Genomic DNA, 25131 nt, shown 5'->3' with positions numbered 1-25131 from the left:
TCATAACTTCTAAGCTGCATGACATCGGTATTATGTTAGAGTGATACATAATAAGCCATAAAATTTGTTGTTTTAATTTGCCATGTCACTGCACTAAATCATTTCAATCTAATATCAGAAAAAAAAAATAATAGCACTTGACAGGTGTCAAACATCATTTTTCAGAACAGTCATTATAACGCTTATGTCATGGTCATGTAGATTTATGGACACTACTGTACAGTGAAAATCTATCATCATACATTAACTGGCATTTCTATCATTTCTCTTTATTCATCCCAAATTTCTCCACATTTTTCCTATTTCACTTATGATCCACCTCTCCTTTCCCCTCCCTCTCCTCATTTAGCAGCAGAGCTTAAAGTGTGTGTGTGTGTGTGTGTGTGTGTCCCCTCATACCCCAGCTCTGATAATAGGCTATATCCTTGAGCTCCCAGCTCAGGGCTCTAATGTCTTATTACCTCTACATGAAGTGCTGCTTTTGTATCTGAAACGCAGCTCGCATTGGAAATAAGGAACAGAACCCCATTATTTCACAGCTGTGGATTCTCTTTGTATGATCGGGCAAACATTGCAAGCTGGTCACACATGCAGCTATTCATTTCGCCCCTTCTCCATTTAGCTCTGTCTCCACTTACATAGTGAGGACATGTATTATTCTAATACTTTACCATTAATCCACTTTTTCTTTAGTGGGTCCACAAGCAACCGTAGATATTTCAGTGTCTACTCTGTTGAAAAATCTAATAACATAAGACAAAGGCTGAAGAAAGGGTTTAGAATCCAAAGATTGTAGACAAAAACAACACACCCATGTAACACCTATAACAACAATCAATCTCTGAGCAGGAAGGTGTGCTTTCTGACATACAAATAAACTGCATCACCTCCTCACCTTTAATGTTTATGCTTCTCAAAATAACCTTCCCACAGATATGGGAAGATAATAAGTAGGAAATGTTTTGCAACCTTGAATAGTCCCTAAAGGCCTGAACGAACACACACACACACACTTGCAATAGTTAATATAGCAATGCTTCTAAAACACACAGCAGAGTCATGAGAACCTCACAGAGTCCAGAGTCCCAGACCATGAGTAATGGACACAAGAAAACATGCCAGTGTGCCCGTGCAAATCGGCCCAGGACGAAATGAAAGAGCCAGAGCAATTCACACTCCGTCACATTTACCAAGCCATCGGATTTATCTCCATTTACAGATGGCCCAATTTCTCTACATAACACAAAGGATTACACTACAAACCTGCCCCTTCAAGATAGCGTTGTGGTTAGAGAAGGAAGCTTGGTCATTTACCACTAACTGAACACACCAATTGAAATCTGCTGAAAGTAAAGTGAAAGAATAATGTTCTTGTGCATTTGGAAAAAAGAGACAGCTACAAGGCAAAAAAAATGGTTTGACTGGGAGAACTGATGAACGATAGCTCAAATTGTGCAGTGTCCTGAACACACTGACTTAGTGGCCTGAGCCTGCATGGTTCTGGCATTTCTCCATTTTCACAGTGTGTTTTAAAACGGTAAGCAATGAGGAACAGTGTCTTATTCCCCCATCTCCACACACGCAAAGATGAAAGATCTCTCTGAATGAGACAAAAAAAAAAAAAAAAAGCCACAAGTCAAAGTGTAAAACTATGGTTTGGCAAAAAAAGCAAATTACCCAATTTTCCCTTGACCCCAACAGCAGCTGATATTTCAAGATTTCACTCTCTTTTCTCATAGAAGAGCAAAACATTCATTCATTATCTGTAACCACTTATCCAGTTCAGGGTTGCGGTGGGTCCAGAGCCTACCTGGAATCATTGGGTGCAAGGCGGGAATACACCCTGGAGGGGGCGCCAGGCCTTCAAAGGGCAACACACACACACTCACACCTACGGGCACTTTTGAGTCGCCAATCCACCTACCAACGTGTATTTTTGGACTGTGGGAGGAAACCCACGCGGAAACGGAGAGAACACACCAACTCCTCACAGACAGTCACCTGGAGCGGGAATCGAACCCACAACCTCCAGGTCCCTGGAGCTGTGTGACTCAAATGTTTTTCAAATGTTGAAAAGCATAAACTGAGATGAGCACATTGCTCTATTTGTACTATTGACTTATAAATTGCTGTTTCAGATTTCAGGAAGTGGAATGTTACCAAATTAGTGCATTAGTAAAATACTACATACACATTTTCTAATTAAAAAATATAATAATAATAAATTAAAAAAATATATAAAATAAAATCAAATTCAGCCACGGCAATTTTTTCCCCTCTCAAACATACGTTCCACCCTAAAGACGCAGACCTTCTCCTAAGACAAACCAGAGAGAAGTGTTTTCCTACAATCTTAATAACATCTCTTCAAACCCCAAGCTAAGCACTGCCCATTCAGTGAGTTCTCTTACCCCAGAGTAACCAAATAATCATAACAGCTCCATCATGAACGTTCGCCCACAACAGCAATTTTTGAACAAATGCAATATGCACTAATGATCAATACAATATCTTTATGTTAAATTTAAACGGACAGAATTTGTGTTCAACTGCGAATATGATGCTGACAGGAAAGATGTTGTTGCATGAGCCCTATGAATAAATAATAGATGTGCATCCTTCTTCAGATATGCTCTCTTCATTATGATGGCTGGATATGGCACAGCACTTTCATGCTGTTTACTGAATAGCAGTTGCAAAAATTACTGATTTTATTTTATTTTTTTTTTTGCACAAAATCATACTTTACTGCACGCTCCACTCTGTCTATGATGCAATTTTGGTGCACTATGTGGAAAGCTTCCAGGAGTGGAGGAAACTGATGACTCCGTTTCAGACAGCCCATTCATACAAACTGAAAACAGAAATGATTTTCAATAACCTCCTAATACATCAACAGCAAAACATTATTCTCCATCCATACCCCACCATTGAATTATTCAGAAGGTATATACCGTCACTGCAGCAGCACTGCCTCGGGCAAACCTTTACATTGGCCCTTTTGACTTTGATCTGCATGCACACGGTAGCGCAGTGTGAGGTGTGCATTGTGACTGCTCTGTCTACAAACAGATGATTGAAGCAAAGGGCATGGGAGTCAGGAGGAGAGCGATAGAGGCTCACGAGAAGGTGAAGGACATAAGAGGCAGTACGAGTCATTTGGCAACATCTGTCTCCCTTCTGGTGTGCGTGCGCGTGTGTGCGCATGAGATAGAAAGAGAGAGACATGTATAGTGGGCCAGAGAGCATCGGAGATAGCCAGACAAGCACAGTATAGGCTAAACAGAGGAAGACAGACTGAGTGAGAATGAGAGAGATAGAGAGAGCACAAGACCTAGACAGAGATAAAAGGGAAAGCCGGAGAGGTTTTAAACAGCCAGTGATAGATAAATGAAAGGGGAATTGTCAGAGTTCAGGGACAGTGATGGAGCACTAAGAGTGTGATGCTTGGCTATTCTACAGATAAGGTCTAAGAGAAAAATGCATGTTCAAATATGTCTCTTGGGCAGTGTGATAACACCACCAAGGGACATGACCAAAGGAGCAGCCTCTCTACCATTCCTCTGTCCAATTTCTCCATTTCGCTGGCTCGCTCCCCTCAGTCGAGTAGAAGATACATGTCTGTACACAATAAAACGCGTCCCCATTAAGTTTAGGGTCACCATAATCAACTCCTGTAATCTAGCTGAATCAATCCCAGTTTCATTTGCTTAATGCAAGTCCATTGATGGTCCATTACTCATGAAAGGCTAGAGGTGGATTACTTAAGTTTAGCTTCCAGGAAAACTCTTACTGTGCTATGGAGCTAAATGGCTATTAATGTACACAGCAGCCTCTGTCTATTTGCCTGTCTGTCTCTCTCTCTTCAAACGAGACACTACTGAACCTCATGAAGCAAGAGTCACAACATGTTTTTCTAACACAATGTAACGTTACTATAATTACAAATCAACATGGGGGTCCGTTACACAGGAGCACTGAGAGAGAACATGTCATCAGACATCGTTTTTGTGGTTGAAAGCTGGGTTTACACTACAGATGTGCTAGTATTCGAACACAGAAATCACTATTCAAGTATGAGTTGCCATCGAGTCTCGGCACGGAAAAGAGTGTGACCATGGTAGGGTGAGCAAGATTCAACACCAAACTTTCATCCTATGCAGTTCCCTGACCCAGCAAGAGGAGAAAGTAGGGCTAAGTAAATGTCAAAGCCAGTTTTCACTTCCAGACTATGAAAAAGTGAATCACTGCACAAAATAAAGCTGCTCATCTCACAGCATCCCCCTTCTCACCCTTAAACAAACTTAAAGAAATTGTTTAGAATGCATAACCCTAGGTTATTGATTGAGATTAGATTTTTTAGTAGTCTTGCAATGTAAACTGTTCATGGGTCGTAGCGTAAACTATTCTCGGGTATCGTCAACAACCAACGAAAACAGTAAACACTGGCAGTAGATACAGAAAACCAGCAATGCGTCTAAGGGTGCAGAGTGGGTGGCCTGAAATCAGCACTATCTTTTGTCTTTTAATATTACACAAAAACTCAACACTACGACATTACGATGTGATACACATGCTTCTAAACAACCAGTTTTATCTGTAACGGAAACAACACAGTGGGATAGATATGCCATTAAAGCCTTATTTGTTTAACTACATTATGAAATCCCCTATTGCTTAATGTCTGATACTTCTGAACCATTTAATGTGGAACATATTCTGCAGTATGTGCAATTCTACTTACCTCCATCTCCCTCTGTAGTTTATACAGGGACAGTGTTGACCACATTTTACCATCCATGACCTCATCCAAGAGCTGAGCTTTTTTCCCCCCTTTTAAATTCTGCACAAATAGCAGCGTAAACAGTATCAGCCGCAAGCTGCTGTACTTCTATGTTTGTATCGGTGTCTCCTAGGTAACGTGATATCTGTGTTTGGGGGCACATTTGGTTCATTTGAGCAGAAGGTTGGAGTCATATACTGTATGTTTCCCAGTCGTTTAGTATGTGACTGACATTTCTCCAGTCTCCATAAAAATCATCAAAACACAGTCGTGTAGAGTGAGAAAGTCTGTTTATAATCTGCTCCGAAGTTATAGGCCGAGTCATGTACTGTACCAAAGGCTTAAGTAGAGTTTCATTCTAGATCCTAGAATGCTGGCAAAATGTAGAAAGAAAAAGTTACAGTGACAAAGTTATAGTATTCATTTCTTTTTACTTGACTCTAAAAAGCTAACTGGGGGTTGGCGTATCATCCAATTATTTTACATCATTATTTCAACCAACTTCAGATTTTCTTCAATTTCGTTTTTTAAAACGATTATTAAAAATGTGGCAAATCAAGAAAAAAATATATCCAAGGATTATATATTTATTTTGCTATAAAAAGGTAAGAGGCATAAACATAAGTCACAAACATAAAAAGTACGCAATTATTTAAACAAGCTGGTGGATTGCTCTCAGGAGGGAAAACCTGTCAAAAGCGTCTAAGAGCTGCACATCAGCCAGAACTAGACATTAGGCATTTCAAAATATGAACATGTTAAAGGTAACCATGCTTAACATATGCTTCTGCATTTTCTGTATCCACTGGGGATATAACAACTTTCTTTTTTACCGCACCGATTCCCTGAGGGCAAATTTTAATCAAATTGCTCCCGTACTGACTGCCTGTCCATTACAAGATTTTAAGAGACTAGGCTTAATGGAGGAAACTGCTACTTTCACCCAGCAAATATCATTTAGGTCTGAAGGGTGCCACTTGACAAAGATTTTAGTAATGTGTAAGACATGGTTTCACACCCACCCACCAGTACACATTCATAATTTGATTTGAGACCGTAATCCTGCCTTTAGAGTGATCCATTTTGTTAAAATAAAGATAAATGCATGATTCGAGTGACTGCAGAAACATTCCGTTCACAAGAAAGTTCAGGGCTGGTCAGGGGCTTCTTTTATCATCTGAAATTTTACTTAAAATAGTTGAAAAATCTAGCTGTGATTATTAGAAATCACATTGGAACATACTTTAATAAAGTATATAACAATAACACTTGGAATTTGTAATCAATGGAGTAGGTGTGATTCAAAGCAAAACTTTTAAAATAATCATGTGCCTGGTATGTATCCATCATAGATGTAGCATTCATTACCTTCTGGTATTCTGACATATTCCTCTGAGAGAGCTTTAATTTCAGAAATATGAGGGATAGAGTATAAAAATACACACCAGTATTTAAGAACTTCACACTGATCATAAGGGATGTTGTGATACATTGATTAAGACTTCATCACAGACATTATTGGGAACTGAATCAGAAATTAGCCATTTTAAATTCAGCACATTGAACTTACAAATTAATATCACATTACATCATACACCAATCAGCCATAACATTATGACTACAGGAGATCCTCAGGTTACGTCAGTCCCGAGTTACGATATTTTGTGGTTACGACATCTCCCATTTACTGAATAAGGCCTTGTTTCGACTTAAGTGGTTTTGCGTCGTAAACATCGTAACGCAAACTTCTTGTTTGGTGTGCGTGGCAGAATAAACGGTTACGCGACTCGGGACCGAGGAGGACGGCGTCACCCCAGTCGCATTGTACACCATTTTAGCTTGCTGCTACGTCGTTCTCTCTCACGTGTGCTTACAATGTTATTTACGTACAGTATGTACGCATGTTCCGACTTACACTGAAAATCGGTTTACGATGCGAAGTAGGAACGCTAAACGTCGTAAGTCGAGGACCCCCTGTACGCCCAATGATTCCAGGTAGGCTCTGGACCCACCGCGACCCTACATTGGATAAGCGGTTACAGATAATGAATGAATGAATGAATGTTTGGTGTATATTACATATGAATTTATCCTGACCACAGAAAAAAATTGTCCTGATTTAGAAATAATTATTTGACCGTTTGCAGGATCCTGATGCAGTGCTACGCTGTGCTGTGTATGCGTCTTCTCTCTCTATCTGTTTCTGTCATTTTCTAGGTTCTGCTGTCTGTTCCAGTCCATGTATTTGTTCATCCATCCAGAGTTCGTTCCACATTTCAGTCCATGTGTTTGTTCAGCCGTCCAGAGTTTGTTCCACACTCCAGTCACAGTTTCCTGTACGTCACCTTGGCGGGATGTGTACGCTGCTAGCCAGCCGTGTTTGTGCTTTGTGATATCTGTGAGTTTGGTGTTTCTTGGTTTTGACTTTGTGCTCTTCCGACTTCGACTACAAATTTTGTTTTGTCCCTTTTTGGTTACTGACGCTAGATTTATTTTTGTAAATTTTTGTAACACTGCATATATATTTTTCACCAGAGTATAGACTTATTTTCTACTGTCCTTTCTTGCAATAAATAACAGACTTGATATTCTTTATTCTTACTATATTCATTGTTATGCTAGACTTTAAAAACACTGTTATACCTTTAAAATATTTGTACCGCTACAATACCCTTTTCCAATAATGTTAATGTTATCGTTTTAAATGTCATTAATCTGTACATGACTGGAATATTGAAAACAGCCTTAAAACTGTAGAATAAAGAACCAAATATTAAAGTAAAAATAGACCAACGCACCTTCCACTCCACTGATGCACTTTACTCTGTCGCGCACTTCTACGTTGTATCCTTCGAAGGACATGAAAACTCCGCTGGGGTTGTAGGGCTCTCTCTGGGCATAAACTTTAGAGTAGCTGTGGGAGAACTCAAAGCGGTCGTAGCCATCATACTGCACCACCTTGCCATACACCTCAAAGTATTTCTCCATCCAGCTGAACGGCAGGTAAACCTCGCCACCCTCCCGCCGCCCTTTGATGGTGATGTCATCATTGATCAGGCAGTCGATTTCTTCGTATCGAACGCCTCCTACCACCGGTGGGGGCTCTGGGGGCTGAGGCTGCTGCTGAAGACCATCGCCTCTGGGGCTGGGTGGGGGCAGAGGGGCCCGGGGCAGGAATCGAAGTGCCTTCTCATTGGTGCACTTGTTCCAGAGCACCACAGTGACAAGCATGAGCAGAGCACAGATCACTATGAGGGTCTTATAGTGGACCCGGGCCGCCAGGCAACGCATCCTCACGGCTCACCTGTGGGGGGAGGCACACAAACACAAGCACTCATAAACCCTGTCCTTAGGTTCCGGTGGCATTTCATATTTTGCTGTTTACAGTCCATCAGTAATTCAGTTAGAGGAAATTTGATGCATATCTACATTATATTAAGCATAGTTTAAAAGGTCCAATCAATATCATTCCTCACCACATGAATACTCAATGAATGAGCCCAAGAGGGGAAAAAAAATAAATTCAATATCTGTCCAACGTCTTAGCATACAACTCCCAGAGATCACAGCAGCATACTGAGCAGCTTACCGTGACAGAGAGCAGCAGAACAGCCGCCAGCCTTAGTGAGTTATTATTCTACATGCTAAATTTGTCTTTGAGAGAGAGCAATCTGTTGCACTAAATGCAGACTACGCTGGTGTCTCAGGGAGAAGTCTTAAATAGTGCGGCATCATTTTTCACAAGCAACCGAATTATAGCAGCTTCTCTCACAGGGACCGGCTACACACTGGGCCAAAGTCACCCACCAGCCTCTTGCACCTCCAGCAGTTGTCATCAACAATTCACAGAATGACTGCTCTAACAATGTGAGAAAAATGGTGTGATAAAACAAATTTCCAGCTCCTCTAAATTCATCTCCTCACTGTAAAACAGCAACTCTCGGCAAACAATGCCAATCAGCAGGGGCGGCTTTCTCCCTCACATCATCTTTCCTGGCATTTCATCTGCCGGGACTGGAATAAAAATCAATAGGCTTGAACAGTGCTGCCTCCCACCACTGCTAATTACTGAGCCGACAGTGGCGGCACAGACACGCCAATGACAAAGGCACTGCCTGCAAAAAAAATAAATATATAAAAAAAATCATTATAGCTCAGCGGCACAGGCTAAGCTGAGCCTAAGGTCAGCAGCTGGAGAATGAGCATCAATTGCACAATGGACTTGATCCATCTAGACAAACAAGCAGCGCTGTACGCACTAAATTAAACTGATTGACCTGGGAGGCTTAGCGAAGGCCTGACTGAGGATTAACCAAGAATATAACAATCAGAGGCACAACAGGAATTTGTGATGTTTGACAATGCAGGGGCCTCATATTAACTAGCTGGGAATAGATCTAGCTTCACATGCTGCTGCATTTCACATCTAAAATGCTCTCTGAAGGAGTTTGCTTTTCCCTCTGCCAGAGCCCAAAGCCATAAAATATTGCCTCATAAAAAAGGATCACTCATATTTGGTGAAATGACATCGCATATAGGGAAGATGAAAGATCAGGGCAGACAGAGTGCTCTCTCTCTCTCTTCCTCTCTCACTCTCATTTCCAAACCTGCTCTCTCTTTCCTGACTTTATGCCTCTTGCTTATCTCTCACTCACCTCTGCTGAGGCTGCAGTGAGGCAGCATCCAGCGACTGACTGCACAGTGAAAGATAAGCAGCTCGTCTGCTTTCCGATGACTATAAATAATTTGATCTTTTTACAGCTTTCTCAGGAAAGGAGGCAGAGTTCAGACGGCACCACTTTCATGAGCGGAGGGGGGGGGGGAGAAAAACCGGCAAAAGCATACCCTAGACCAACCCTAGAGTGCCAGGTCAATGTAGGGCTCCCGCCATACGGCCCACCAGACAACAGTTTAGTCCAGTGGCCCAGGCTGCAGGGCACATCTGCACCTGTGTTTGAGGATGGTTTGTATTCAGATCCACTAATATGCAGGAGGTATGCCTGAGCTCTGTGTAATCCTATGATCACACCCAACTACAATAGTGTCACGTGGCTGTAATCTCCCCCGTTGAACAAACAGGCTGGTTCTTACCAGTTGCGAACGTGGAAGCAGATGGAGTTAACAGTGAGGCTGGTTCAGATTAGAATTAATGAGCTGCCCTTTAAATATTAGTAAACATTAACATATTGTAATCCCACATCCTAGTTTTTCCATTTGGTGTTTTGATTATGTGATATCATTTACATTGGCCAAGCTCACACATGCTGCAGCTAAATGCTTGTCATTTACATGCGCTAGGCCTACCAACCAGTCTGTGTTACATAATAATCATCAAGTAAAACTGCGTGAGCTTCAGATTGTCCTAGTTGCTTGCTGGGGGTGGGGTGGGAGTGTAATGACATTCATATTATTTAGCAAAAACTACTGTGCCATCATCCTAAAAAAGAATGATCACTAAACAAGTGCATCAATCAGCAAAAAGACCCACCCATAAACCTTATTATTCATTCTTCTAGGCAGTGCGTTGTCCAGGCAGCTGCCACGCCCCATCCGCATCCTCAAACTGATTCATGCCCTGTTCTCTCTTCTCCAGGTCCAGAAACTTACACAGCAGGCGATCAATTACCTTCTTTCTCAAAGCCTCCCTGTTATAAAAGGCTTTGGGGAAAATATCTAACTGCTATTTTGCTGGCCATTATTGTGCTCTCGATCAAAACTGCACATATTTTTCTTAAGATAAGCTCCAGGACTGTTGTTCTGGTCAAGAATTAATTGGTTAAAGACTTGACGAATTAACCTGCATTAGCTGGGTTTACGTGGTCTTGTTAGATTGCACTTGATTTGTCTAATTCACAGACAGATGTCTCAGAAGCTCTAGGTGATTAGGTTTAAAAAAAATTATATATATAAAACAAGAACAGCAGCTCTTTCATTCGACAGTTGTCTTGTTTCTTATTGCAATGTCAATATAAAACGATTAAGGTTTAGCCCTAACTGCTAGTTCAAGGACCAGGACTATGGTTCCCACAAACAGGTGAAAAACCACAAAGCTATCTCTTAGCACAACTCCATCACCCCAGGGCTGCTGTTCTTTGCTGGCACCCTGGGCTCTGGGAACAGTAGGTGTTATTGTAGGCTGGTAATGGCTGTCAGTTGGGGGGGAGCATGGAGCTGGCACAGGGGAACTGGGAGCAGTGAATGCTGAGCTTTCAAGCACGGATGGCACCACCAGTCCCACAGATTCACTCCAGAGAATCCATGCTTGTTCTTTCCACTCACACCGGCAGCATGTTCTCTATACACCCAGAAATAATGCAGAGAGGGCTAGAGGCTTCAGCTGTGAATGTGGGTTTATGAATGCAGAAGCTCATGTTGACAGCTGCATTGTTTCTGAGACCTTATCATGTAAAATGGGTGCGCTGCTGCAATCAAAATCAATTCTGCTCAGGGGAATAAAAGATGTAGACAAGGGCTCTCTAATTAAAGAACTTCATTATGACGTGCCAGCTCACCAGAGAGTACAGATTTTTTTCCAAGGCAGAAGTTTCTTCAAGAAAAATTAAAGGTGTTACACTGCTTGCCAAGGTGAAACTATACCCTGCTATTTTTATATCCCAAAATACCACTGTGTGAAACAAGTTCTAACAAATAAATAAATTCAGCACTTGTTTGCCACCTAAGGCAGTTTCGAGGTGGAGAGTGTTGTCTTGTGCTCATCAAAAAACACAACATGCTTCACCTCCCAAAAAAACAGTACCATACCTGAGACTTTCACATAAAAAAAAGAACATGGTATGGGCCCCAAGAGATAATGTGCCTGGTCTTGGAGTTGTAACTATTTAGAGCCTGTATGGAGGTCGCTCACTTCATCACAGAGACTGAGACTGCCGACACCCCTTTGCCAACAGAATATAGGCCTACACTAGCAGCTGCGGAGCATTGTTAGCAAGTCAGGGAGGGTTAAAGATAATAAGAGCTGTCAGAATTCAATGCCAACTCAGCCCAAGTTAATTTCTCATAACTGCCCCTAGAGTTGCTGCGTGTACCATGTATAACAGCCTGAGAATATGTGTTTTAACCAGAAGGTTGTTTTCATATTAAATAGATTTTAAAAACATAATAATATTATAGTCACTAGACAAGATTAAGAAGGAAAAAATAAATAAATACAAAAATAAAAAACCCAGAAGTACAAAATCCCTAGCTCAACACAAGAAAACAATATTAAAAAAAGGACAGCTGCTGCTGTTGTTTTACACCAAATTCTAGATAAATAAGATTTTTTTCTCTTTAAATACTACTAGGCTTCAACATTAAAGCACGTGAGACTAACATATAAAGCAAGGCCATATTAAAATAACTACTCAAACATCAATCTCACAGGAACACGTACATAACCAAGCCACATCACAGTGTGAGTGTAAGCCATTTCAGGCTAGATGTGATGCATGACTGGATTAAATATTTTTAGAATTATTCCTCTAAAATATGATCCAGCATTTACTGCAGATATTGATCAGATACAGATATGCATCAGTTACTGAAATGCTATCTTCAGTGGGTGCCGTAACAAACTATAAATGCAGCCCAAGTATTCAAGCGCTTTCATAAGATTACATGCACAACTTAAGACGGTCACTGTTACTGAACTGCATCCTAAACCGGCAATTAATTAAACAGAATTAAGATTTCAAACTTGTCCTAAGCGGTTCTCAATACGCTTGAGTAACTCTTTACTCGTGGAAATGTCACTGCATGGCACTATGGCCAAGAACAGGTCCTTGCAGGCTCCTCTCAGGTGTTATTTTGACTGCTCCACAGCGGCAAGAGCAGCCAAGTATGAAAGCACACTCTGGCAGTGCCGTGGTGCCCTCAGGGCAGACGGCAGTCGGGCTGTCGAAGCTCAGGTGTGTCAGCCCTAACTAAACTCCTGACATTTTCACTTCTCTGGCTCCGTTCAGGAGGGGGATGGAACAAAGAGAATCAGCATCTTCCACTGCGGCTTGGAGGCTTGTTATCACTCAAGCCAGTGTTTGGTCGGAAGAGGCAACATTCATTGACCTAAACAAGCAAAACACCACTATTTTAAAAAGGTTATCACCAGGCTTGTTTATACATCCTGCAATCTACAATCTAGGAAATCACGTCCGCTTCCTGTTTGTTGGTAATCTAAACAACATCACTAGTCTCATTTAGCGAGACAAATTTAATACTAGCAGTACTGCGCAAACAAGCAGCTATTACTGCTTTCCCTTTGTGGCACAAAGCAGACAGCAATACCCACAGAGGACGCACTGATAATGCTCTTTTGAGTGTCTGTGTGTCATTTAGACTAATATTCATTAGAAAGGCAGTTCAGATGAGCTCCCTTATCAACATACCCATTTAAATTAACAGATGCCACACACACACACAAACTTGGAAAAGATAACAGCAATGTAGCAGATAAACTATTCATTATGTTTTAAGAAGGGAATGCTTTATGAGGGTTACACTTGGCCTGTTTTTCTATGTTTCATATAAATGATGTTGCATTGTAAACCTGCAAATGTGCTGAGCATGGTTTTGAAATGAATGAATTGGACTAAGACACTAACTCAAGATGATTTATATATTTCTTTACAAACTGAATAATCATTTCTTTTTAATTCATAGTTCCTTCATATAATGTGACCTTCATATCATATCACACCTTTGATGCTTTCCCAGATGAAAAAACAAAAACTATCTTTCTTCCATCTGTCATTTTCGATTTGGTTTTGGGGGCTTCAGTCTCTTCTTCAGTAAATGTTCTGAGTTGAGTATTTTCAGTTCAGGTCAATAACTTCACCAATCAGGAGTACCCCACTTCGTGGACCAAAAGAACCATTTATACTGTCATGCAGAAGTTTGCTTTCCAATTCGGACTATAACCTGGTTATTGTCCTGTTTTGCATCTTCCTCTAAATCCTGAATTCCTACTTATAGGTTCTGGCAGGGTTACACTTTGCATGGTGTTTTTAAAACTACAACATCCTCTGGTTTACTTCATGAAGCTTTAATGTAAAAACTTTGTTTGTAAACTAGAACAAATGTATACAACAGCTAATTTTGCCATGCCATGTTTGAGATTCCAAAACAAATGACCTCCTCCAGCTTTAAATATTTAAATCAATTTAAAAAAAAGTCTAAAATCAGTCAATTTGGTAATAATTGTGAAAGGCCTAATATAAAGCCTTAGCCTCAATACCCAGGGGATACAAGAACACTAGGATTAATAATTAATAAAACTATAACTTTTGAGGTTTTCTGGAAAGATGGGACGTTCTTAGTCCAGCAGATCTGCAGATCTCACACAGAATCAAGAATCAAAGAAACTGGCAAGGATCCAGGCAGGATTTTATGAATGTGTGCTAAGAAAATTTCGTGATAACTAAACAAGACGTTGCAGTGCATTAAATAAATAAATAAATTAATTAAAAAAATAAAAATCTAAACTTTGGGAAAATGGCATTAAAGCTGAAGACTACCTTCAGATTACCTAAAGAAGACTACCCAAGTCAAGAAGCAATGTTCCTATATTACTTTTCTGAAATTATGGAGAGACTATGTGGTGTCCTGCAACTATACAAAGAAGTTTGTGCCTTACAGAGTGTGTGGTTATCTTTTAATTAGCACACCACTGTCAAATAAATAAAACCTCCAAGTACAACATTCACAATTTTTACAGGCCAAACAAAAAAGTCAATTTAAATTAGAAAAGCACAATGAAATAGTTTTTAATATCTCCTCAAGCAGGGGGTGGACAGAGAAAATTGCTTTGAAGCTAATGCCCCTCATCCAATTCATCAGTAGTCGGGGGATTAGAGCTGTTATTACCAAAAAGCTTACAATATTACGGCCTGGGAGGGATTAAACACATTTCTCATCAACTGAAGACGAGAGACGAGAGAGAAACAAGCTGTCCAGTGGAACCATTACTGAGCAAGCGCCCCGTTTAAAAACAGTTTGAGCAAAACCCAAGAGTTTACTTCTGCCTATATTAAGACATGAGAGATATCGAGCTTCTGTTAAGCTTAGCTTTGGAGAAGGTTCCAGTGTCTGACCGTTTACTTAGCCATACGACATGCACAAGCCTTGAGGAGAAAGCTCCAGTGGGGAGAGGTGATTCATAATAGTTTCCTGAGGATGACATGTTGAACCGGCAGGGAGTCTGAGGATTATACTTTAATCAGATGGGGCTAGACCATCCAACAGCCACCATGATTTTTCACAGAAAACCCTAACAAAGCACCAATCTGAACTAATAAACAGAGGACTGCTCTCCTTCCTTTCTTCTCCATCTTTTTAGACTTTAGGTAATCTACCACAAGCTATAAAAATTAAGACATTCTGGGGCTAGGCTTAAGGCTGTTTGTACAAACTATTTTTCTTTGCAGATTAGGTAACTACAGCATGGGGAGCCCACAGCCCACTGTGTATGTTTTATGAGGCTTACCCTTCTCCATTCACAAGAGAATGTGTGTATGAGCCCTCATCTCCTCTGCTGTTGGTTTAGACTTCTATGCTACTCCATCTGAACACGTGCTCCAAGGAGTCTCCTCCCAACCTGCAATAAAGGAAATGGCAGTTATTATACACTGAAGAAATTAAGCCTGTAGTGCTAGAGGAGTGATAAACGTGGATAAAGGTGTGCACAGAGGTGGGAACCATGAGTGTTCTAAACAATATGCTTAAAAACATAACAGATACCATCAACACTGTACAAATAAAACAATGCAATTAGTCCTGTTTGACTTCCTTTAGTGCCACAGTGTGCTCAACTATAACAAGCTATTCATACGGAACACTTCGTAAACAGAAATCAAATGAAATTCAGTGTTTATTTCAGTGCAAGGAAAAGCAGAACATAACTAATAGCAAGTCTCAAAAAGAGCTTTACTTTTGGTTAAAGTAAGTTTTTCGACACTCTGAGGCTGTAAATAATCCACAACAAACATCTGTAGAGATATGAATATATATTACGTCTATAATGAATTTATGGGCTTTCCAACAGCCAGGTCATTAATATGCTGACAATCAGTTGCTATATCCCCAGGTCTGTCTGAGCTCTTCACCCCATAATTAAACTCCACCATATAACCTTCCCCCAGCACATTAGGAGAGGTTTTCTTTTTCTTTTTTTATTTGTTTGTTTTTTAGGTACTAAATCATTTCACAAAGAGCATATTGATTTAAAAAAAATTATTATATACTATGGAAAAATGTGATGTGGCTTAACACTAACAATGCCATTAGGTTATAATGACTGTCTAACAAGCAACAGCACTAGAGTGACCAGCATCATATTTATCTGAATTTGTCTAAAAGGTAGTGTCTCCTCATAACCTTTCCTAAACATACAGTTCCCTCGTTATTACCCTAAATAATCTAGACCACCAATAAAAACTGAGCCAGACTTTTTTTTCAGGCTGCACTTAGCTAAGCTGTAGAGCTCCGTTTGGGACGGAGGAGACGGGGGGCAGCACACTCAAGAAGCATGACATTAAACAGGCTTTTCAATCGGCCCAGCTGTCTTCAGAAGATCACACAGGCTTTAGCAAAGCTCATTTCAACAACGCAGAGAAACGGCACGAGTCCCCTGGCTACGGCAGCAAGACTGAACCCTTAACACACACAAGATGAAGCTGAGCCACCGCTCAGAAGTGTGTAAGAGGTGTGTAACGTGCTGTATTACAAGGAAGAAGCAGCTTGTGGTAGCTCAGCAATAAAGGTGCAAGAATAAGACTTGGCGTGGGTGGGGTCAGATAAACAAATTTTAAAAGCTAATACAAGAAGCATGTATTAGAAACTCTCATCATATTGGTCTAGGGTGTCTGTGATCACATTCAAAGTGAGTGATTCTTCAAAAACTGACCTCAAGCCAATGCTGCACAAACTCCAAAAGAGCAGCTTTTAATTTCTTCAGTGTTGATCTACTGTCAATATTCCCTCCATGCTCTTTATAAAACTCTTTATAAAATAATAATGATAAAATATCATCATACTTCCTACCTCTAAATACAGACAGTTCAACTGTGTGGAAGACCAAGACCACCTTAACATGAGAGAGAGAGAGAGAGAGAGAGAGAGAGAGAAATAGAGAGTGTGCTCTGCATGCTAACGTGGCAGTTCCCTGAGGATAACTAGCTCTCCCTCTGGTATGTGCATCTGGACAGTCATAGGGAGCTTAAAGCCTGCTGTAACAGAGCTCCCGCATGTGGCCACACTAACAGGGTCTTACATGCTGCAGTAATCAGGCCCAGAGAAAGAGTGCTGGGGGACCACTAACAAGCTCTGTGGCCATTTACAGAGGGTTTTAAAAAAATAAATAAATAAAAATAAAAACAATAAATAAATATATCAGCTCACATTGTCAGTAAAGTGTTTAATTTTTTTTTAAATTACAAAAAATATACAATTTTAAAACCTCACCCACCTTAAACAGTAACTTTTCAGAGAGTGGAAAAATATGTAAAATGTAATTTATCACGAAATAATACTGGTGATCTATTCAAACAATTACTTCCACAATTTTCTTGCATGTATTTTTGTAAATAGGATTTTGAAGTCTATTTATTCATTCATTCATTCATCTGTAACCGCTTATCCAGTTCAGGGTCGCAGTGGGTCCAGAGCCTACCTGAAATCATTGGGCACAAGGTGGGAATACACCCTGGAGGGGGCACCAGTCCTTCACAGGCCAATGCAGACCCATACACACACACACACACACACACACACACACACGGACACTACTAAGTCGCCGATCCACCTACCAACGTATGTTGGGAGGAAACCGGGGCACCCGGAGCAAACCCACGGAGACACAGGGAGAACACACCAACTCCTCACAGACAGTCACCCGGAGCAGGAATCGAACACACAACCTCCAGGCCCCTGGAGCTGTGTGACCTGCCTACCTGCTGCACCACTGTGCCGCCGGAGTCTATTTAACATTAGTCAAATATTAAGCTCATAACTTCATACACATAAAACCAGCCATTTTAACTTAGGCTAAGATTACGAGGTCCCACAGTAAACACTTAACTACACTGTCAGAAAAATTGTCACTGTGGTGGTACCTTTTGCTGTCACTGAGGTATAACCCTCAAGGGTACATTCATGTACCTTCAGTTAGGGAACATTATTGTACTAATTGTACAATTGTAATAATTGCAGATTTTAAAAGTTGTGATTTCATACGCCCCATTTCACCTCCAGGGCGTATATTATGTTATTTTATTTTACACCGTTCTAGAATAAAAGTTCACAAATATTCCCCTTTCCTCCTGGAAAAGAAAATTTAACGTACCTTTAGGGAACACAGCTGGATTTAAAACCGCTGTTGTAACTCTACCATACCTTTTATGCTAAGAGTGTATGGTTTTTATAAAACAACAAGAAAATACAATATAATGTAATTGTGTGTGCTCGAAAAACTTGCTTAAAATGTTTTTTTGAAATTCTGGACCTGTCAACAAGCGCTATATTTTGAAGAGTGGATGGTGCAACACCTGGTGCAGTCAAATAAAAGACGTAGAAAGACAAAGAAACAGTTCTAAGTTTTCTCTCTACAAAACACAGCAGTGCCAACGGAGCTGTTCTGACCAGGGAGTTCCTGACTGCAGAAGAACATCTCACTAAAGCTCCCTGCTGGGCCATCTGGACTGTCTCCAAAACATACTTCTACATAATCACGCTCCATCCATATGCTCTCACACTTCTACCACGCTTGGATACAAATGAAGTGGGAGAGTGAGAATAACCAATCTGGACATATCTCCCCACACACACACACACACGCCCTAGCAGATAACCCACATGACGATAACTAAATACAAAGATTATTAAGAGACAAGTATACTTGGATTCCATCCTTCAGAGTTAAGTATCATCAGTGTTTCAGCTGTGATTTTTTGAGGATATGAATACATTCACATCAAATCACCTCACACTCCATCTTTCCATTTCGGTATTCAGGAGGACATGGGCATTAAACATTCATGGAGGAGTTTCGATTACTGCCTAGACAACGATACCCAGAACTGTTTCCGCAGAGAGAGAGAGAGAGAGAGAGAGAGAGAGAGAGAGAGAGAGAGAGAGAGAGATCCATCATTTTTCTGTAAAGAGGAAGAGAGAGGACACTTGACAAAGTAAGTTACTGATGGAATAAAATTAAACAATAACGTAACTAGGGCTGCAACAATGATATTATAGAAATGATTAATGTGATCATTGGAGGCACTTTTTGATCCATTTTATGAATCATTTATATAACTTTATTATAATAATAAAACAATAATATAATAATAACATACAATTCGGCTGGAAAGAGACCTATTCTGGAGATGAATCTTGCATCCTGAAAACAATACTGTCTTTCAAGAATCAACAATGCAAGAGAAAACACAATCAAACAAATTTAAGAGAAAAGAGCAAAAAGTTTGGTCTTGTGCCGTCGTCCGAGGACGAGAAGCACATGCACCGTCTCAATTTGGCAACATATAAAGTCAAGAGAAGAAGTGTCTCTTTCCCAGCTAATTTCCACTCTGCATTAAATATGGCTACTTTAATAATAGATGTGCACTTGAAAGGGAAATGGAATCTGTCTCATCCTTGATTTATAGCAGTCTGCCAGATATGGTGCCTGTAAGTATGGTCCAGCAAAAGAACATTTTAATGCAGAGAGCATTTGAGCCCATCTCACCATATGGAAGAGTCTGAAAGGTCTATGTAAGAGCAGAATAGGGAATGGAAAGCTCCTGGACTGCATGATGTGGTAGTTGAGGGCAACTATTACTTAAAGTTTCAATTTCTTCATCATTTCACCAAAAAGGAACCGTCAGAATTGCTGAGGGAAGAGCATGGAGACATTGCTAAAGAAGAAGCCGGAGAAAGACTTCTTTGTGTGATCCTGTATGGATGTCGCTTGGCCCCCTGAACACTTAATGGTCCTAAAAGTGGCCTCCATGATGCGCCTGCCCCTCCCCTGCTCGGCCCCTCTGACCCTGGAAAAACGGCCTGCCCCGTCACACTGGATTACTGGAACAAAAAGGGGCTGAAAGGCTGAAGTGTTGCGGTCGGGGAGATGCGGCAGGCTTGTCACCGGCTCTCATGGATATAGGGCTTGGCTGGAAAATTCCTATGCTTCTCCGAGAGGCTTTGCATATATTTGGGAGACACTCTCTCTCTCTTTCCTCACTCCCTCTCTCTTCTCGTCTCTTCCTCCAACCATCCCTTGCTACCCCCCTCTCTCTCCCCGAGTCTACTTCAAGATAAGCCTCGAGTGTCCACTGTGGATTTAGGGCTGCTGACTGCAGCAGCTCTTTCACTGTTGACTATTTCTTATGCTCATGACTACTCAATACCTCTCAGTACCTTTTCAGTCTCGGTCTCTCGCCTCAGAGATGAGATGGATGACATCGCTACATCTCCATTTGTTTTCTTTTTTTGGTCATTTTGAACATTAATGAATGCAGCTGCAAATGTGTCACATCAGACCCACGCCAAACAGGGAATCGAGGCGTTCTGTTAAAAAGCAAAAGTCAAATCTTCCATTCTTTTTCTCCCCACTGTATTATTTGCATTTTGGAAAGTTACAAATCAATTGAAAGAAAGCACAGCTCATAGAAATCTAAAAATGAGACCTTTTTCAAAGAGAAGCTATGACTTCAAACCCATAGAGTACTAATGAATGCTCATGCGGTGCAGTGAAGTCAATGCAAATGAAGTCTTTTAAAAAGATTTCTTATCTAGGCTACCTCAGAAAGGCCTCTTTAGCAAACCTCAGGACAGACTCTGGCTCTAGGGAAGCTCAGGGAGGTTTCAGCGAGAGCGCCGCCATGTCAGAGGCGTTCCAGCTGGGTTTGAAACCGGCACGCAGGCCCTAGAGCTCAGAGACTTGAAAAGGGAAGAGAGTTGAAAGCCTAGGTCGGACTCGCTGCTGCATCTCCTGATGCATAAATAGCCTGAATCCCTGACACATAAAACGGGGCGAGGAAAGGTTGAGATTTCAAAGCTCTCTGGCTGAAGAGGACAAGGCAGCCTGCCTCAACTCAAGAAACCAAACAAGCCGACGCTCAAACGGCTGCCAGGCCAAAAGCTGGCTCCTGGCTGTGGGGTGTGTGTGATTATTCATTTATGATGAGCGCATGGTTCACATAGGCTAATGCTTCAGTGACGCTAGTGAACAGACCCACGCCGCATGAGAGATTCTAGGGAGTGTGTTACTCACACCAAACCACCCAGTGTGAAAGCAGAGATACAGCAATACACCATTCCTCTCTCTCACTTGCACATACATACGCACTCACACTACAGCTTTAATGAAGCCTGAATGATAGCCAAATACTAATACAATATTCTGCCCTCGAAGATGCCATGGACGAACAGAGGCTAAATCAAACTCACATTTCTAATCACAGCCTATTAAAACTGAGCTGAACAATATGGGAAAGACTTTTATGATTTTTCTAATTATATTGTGACTGAAAAAAAATTGTGTTCATTTCCACTTTTTCAGCATTGAATTAACTGTGAAACACCCATGCATGGAAGCACACACTATATTATACAGTACTAATTTATCTAATGCCCTGTGAAGGACTGGCGCCCTCTTCAGGGTGTATTCCCGTCTTGCGCCCAATGATTCCAGGTGGGCTCTGGACCTACAGATAATGAATGAATGAATGAATGAAGTTACCTAATGAGGGTGTCACATAATCAGATCATTCCATCCCAAACATTTTGATTCTGGATAATGTTCAAGTGACATAACCTGTCAATTCACCTCCTCACCCATTTCACTAGAACAAAATATATATACGAAATTACGAATTACGAGAAACCCAAAATAACTACTATCCATCCATTATCTGTAACCGCTTATCATCTAATTCAGGGTCACGGTGGGTCCAAAGCCTACCACCGTGTGTTTTTGGACAGTGGGAGGAAACCTGAGCACCCGGAGGAAACCCACGCAGACACGGGGAGAACACGCCAACTCCTCACAGACAGTCACCCGGAGCGGGAATCAAACCCACAACCTAAAGGTCCCTGGAGCTGTGTGACTGCGACACTACCTGCTGTGCCACCGTGCCGCCCAAAATAACTACTAACTACTTTCAATTTGAACTCAACTGAACCTGATGAAAATAGTCAGGTCCGATCAGTATATAAATAAATAATTATTTCGCTCTCTCTCTCTCTCGCACACACACAGAAAAGAAGGTTGTTTTACAATGCCATCTTGGCTCCCCTGTTGGGGTCTCAAAGTGAGAGGACCTCAGCGAGCTGTGTGAAAATCAAAAGGCCAGGCCCGCATCTTCAGCACCTTGTTGGTTTCTAAAAAGATTGCTAACTAGTCTGGAATATTAAACAGCCAATGTGTGAAATCAAATGCCTTTCAATGAAGAGTGCTTCAAAAGCCTCAGTGCGATATCGGCATGGAGCAGCTGATAAGACACAGTTGGGGAAAAGAAGAGGAGGATGAGGAAGGGCTTCCAAGGAGGAGAGCAGAGGAGGAGAAGGAGAGGGGGAGGATTATTCACCCATATCTGAACTGCGCATATGCGCAAAATATTATTCACTAATCAAAGGCTTCCCTTTCATATCAGGATTTATGATTCATGCTTCAACAGAAAAAAAAAACCTGCCAGCACAAAGAGAGAGAGAGAGATGGATGCATGGAAGCAGAGAAAGACATAGGCAGAAAGATGAGAGCATAAATGAGAAAGAGCAGGAGAGAGAGAGAGAGAGAGAGAGCGCAAAAGAAAGAATGAATAATTGGGACAAGTGAGGCTGTTTCAGGACATCCATCACTCCTCTTGCACATCTGAAACACTGGCTGACAATGATCTGCAGCAGGCAGCCGGAACCAAGCCTTCCCATCAATCTCTTCTGCAATCTTCCTCCAAGTCAGACTTGGAGCTGACACATTGTAAATCAGCTGCTCATTGCATGTTAGAAAAGAGCAAACAAAAACAATCCTCAGAAACACTAACTGAAGCCTACCTGCACAGAGCCGTATGCAACTGAATAACACATTGCAGTACTTGAGTATTCACGAACAGCTGGTACCAGGCTACACCACGGCAAAAAGATCAGGAACTCGTACGCAATAAAGTTTATATAAAGGAAAACTGTTCTGGTGTGAGCCAGTTCATTAGACAATGTGTTCAAACCTCGATTAAATTCTTTACGATGGTTAAAAAAGCATCCCTTGTTGGGCTGTCGCAGTAACTGCAATATTGTTATACAGTGAAACTGACTGCCCAAAGACAGGGAACGGCAATCAACATCACATCTATACTTTGCTTTTGTTTTCCATTGTTTGGTTTTACACTAATGTGTGTAATGAATGTTAAAAAAAATGCAAAATCTGATCTTATCTAGCAACCTATCATCCAACTATCGAAGCCCACCTGCGAAACAGCTCAGGATGATTCCAGCTGACAGTTAGGAGTACAGCAGTAGAATCAGGACAAATTAAGTCATTTGTGGAGGTACTATCGCATATAACAGTGTTGAGCCCCATTTAATCACAGCTCAGGAGATTCTTTCACAATGACAGCTCTAGGTCCTTGTTTTAACCCTGTAAGTTAGCATTTGTAAGTAGCCCTAATGTAAGTTGGCTAAAGAGCCCAAAACAACATTAATACATGCCTCTGGTGTTGGCCTAATTTACCTCAGCAGTTCTTGAAAGCTGACACCATTCATCACATCCTCTGTACTTTTGCACCTCCATGTGCAATTTCCTCACCACACTGAGCATCACGCCATCTCAGAGAATAGGGATGAATAGTTGTCAGTCATACCACTTACAGACATTTGCTTTCGATGTTACCCTGTCATAGTTCTGCTATCGTCTTCTCAAAACTGGTCCCCAATGTGAATATTTTTTAGAAGTGTGCTTCATTTTTCAGTAGATTTACCAACAAGACCAGCTGCTCCCATGCATGAATATTAAATGTATTCCTCAACTGAATGGTGAGTATGTCTACTAGAAACAAATTGTGAAAGGAAATACATTTAAATTTGAATGAAAAAGCTTCTTGGTTAGTTATTGGATAATAATTTACCTCGCTTATCAAATTCATTTACTTCATAAAGCACCTTACATGCTCTGGTTATACTGATACAACTCTCACTAAACTACATTCAATATATGTTATTCAATTCTAATGCATGCGTTGTGAAGTCCCTTATAGGCAGCCTTCAAATAAAATGTTACCATACCCTCTAAAGGCAGTGTTAAATACAGTTATTTCCAAGGCCACTGGGGCTGACGACAGTTATTTCTAAAATCAATTATTTCTAAAAGCAATTAGTGACAGGATCTCTACCTCAGTGACATGTACATCATATACAGCTTTATATTAGCATGCTTCGTAAAAAAACTGATTTTTAGCTCATGATGTTATAGCTCCCTCACACCATGAGGTCAGATAAAGACCAGAATAAAAAGTACTGCATTATTTAGGAAATCATTTAAGATTAAATAAGAAGAAAAGAAATGGAGAAAGGCAAAAGGACTCTGGGCTATTCACTTTAACTTATCACTGGATATAAAAGTCATTAAACTTGAGGCATTGCTTCAATCTACACGTTCACTGGCAAAATAATGTGGTACTTGAGTGTCAGCCTTGATGCAGTCTACTTAAATAACAAGCTCAATGATGTTTCATGCCAATCTGTCCTCAAGGCTAAGGAAGGGGAGGGAAAAACGTACCAAACGAGACGACAAGAGAACAACGTGTGTCACACAGGTGATTTGGAAAGCTCCATTAAACGAAAACCCCACTGTTTGAAAAATGACGAAACCAACAGGAACACGAACTATCCGACAACATCTCTAATATATCTAATCAGACAACAAATGCAGAGGAATGACAGCAGTGATTTATCTTTGTGTCAAACGGATGCAGAAGCTGGGATGTATTCACAGCTAGAAGTTCAGAATAAAGCTTCAGCGGTTTGATTACAACAGCTGAACGCACAGTGACAAAGAGCAAAAGATGCCTTAATTTTCTAAATACATTTATTGAGGCTGAATAGAAAGAAAAAGAGAGGCAACATTCCACTTATAATGGGGGAACGGCAACAATATTTAACTGCAGTAACAACACAGCTGTGACAGCGGCATCCTGCTGATGACTTGTTTTTTTTCCCTGAAAGTCAGTTCTTGCTTCTGTGCATAATAGCATCCTATAAAGATTGCACAGTGATTTGCCTAATAGTCCCATGCTCAGACATGACATTTGCAGTCCTGTATAATTCCTCAATAGAGTATTCAAAAATGTCTAGCATGAACACTAATAAATAAAACC

At 40.9% G+C, this 25131-nt stretch overlaps 1 protein-coding gene across 1 annotated transcript in view; it reads right to left on the bottom strand.

The window, feature by feature from the left end:
• Window positions 1–25131, bottom strand: part of LOC136679232 (D-glucuronyl C5-epimerase B) — a 51095-nt gene that overhangs the window by 9603 nt on the left and 16361 nt on the right. The window contains exons 2-3 of the mRNA XM_066657646.1: window positions 15261–15371; window positions 7582–8087 (exon numbers count right to left, since the gene is read on the bottom strand). Coding sequence (XP_066513743.1) covers window positions 7582–8074 — 493 coding nt within the window. The 5' untranslated portion in view covers window positions 8075–8087; window positions 15261–15371. The remainder of the gene's footprint in view (window positions 1–7581; window positions 8088–15260; window positions 15372–25131) is intronic.

Source organism: Hoplias malabaricus, chromosome Y (assembly GCF_029633855.1).
Source record: "Hoplias malabaricus isolate fHopMal1 chromosome Y, fHopMal1.hap1, whole genome shotgun sequence".
Classification (NCBI taxonomy): domain Eukaryota; kingdom Metazoa; phylum Chordata; class Actinopteri; order Characiformes; family Erythrinidae; genus Hoplias; species Hoplias malabaricus.
This window is presented reverse-complemented; position numbering and strand designations above follow the sequence as displayed.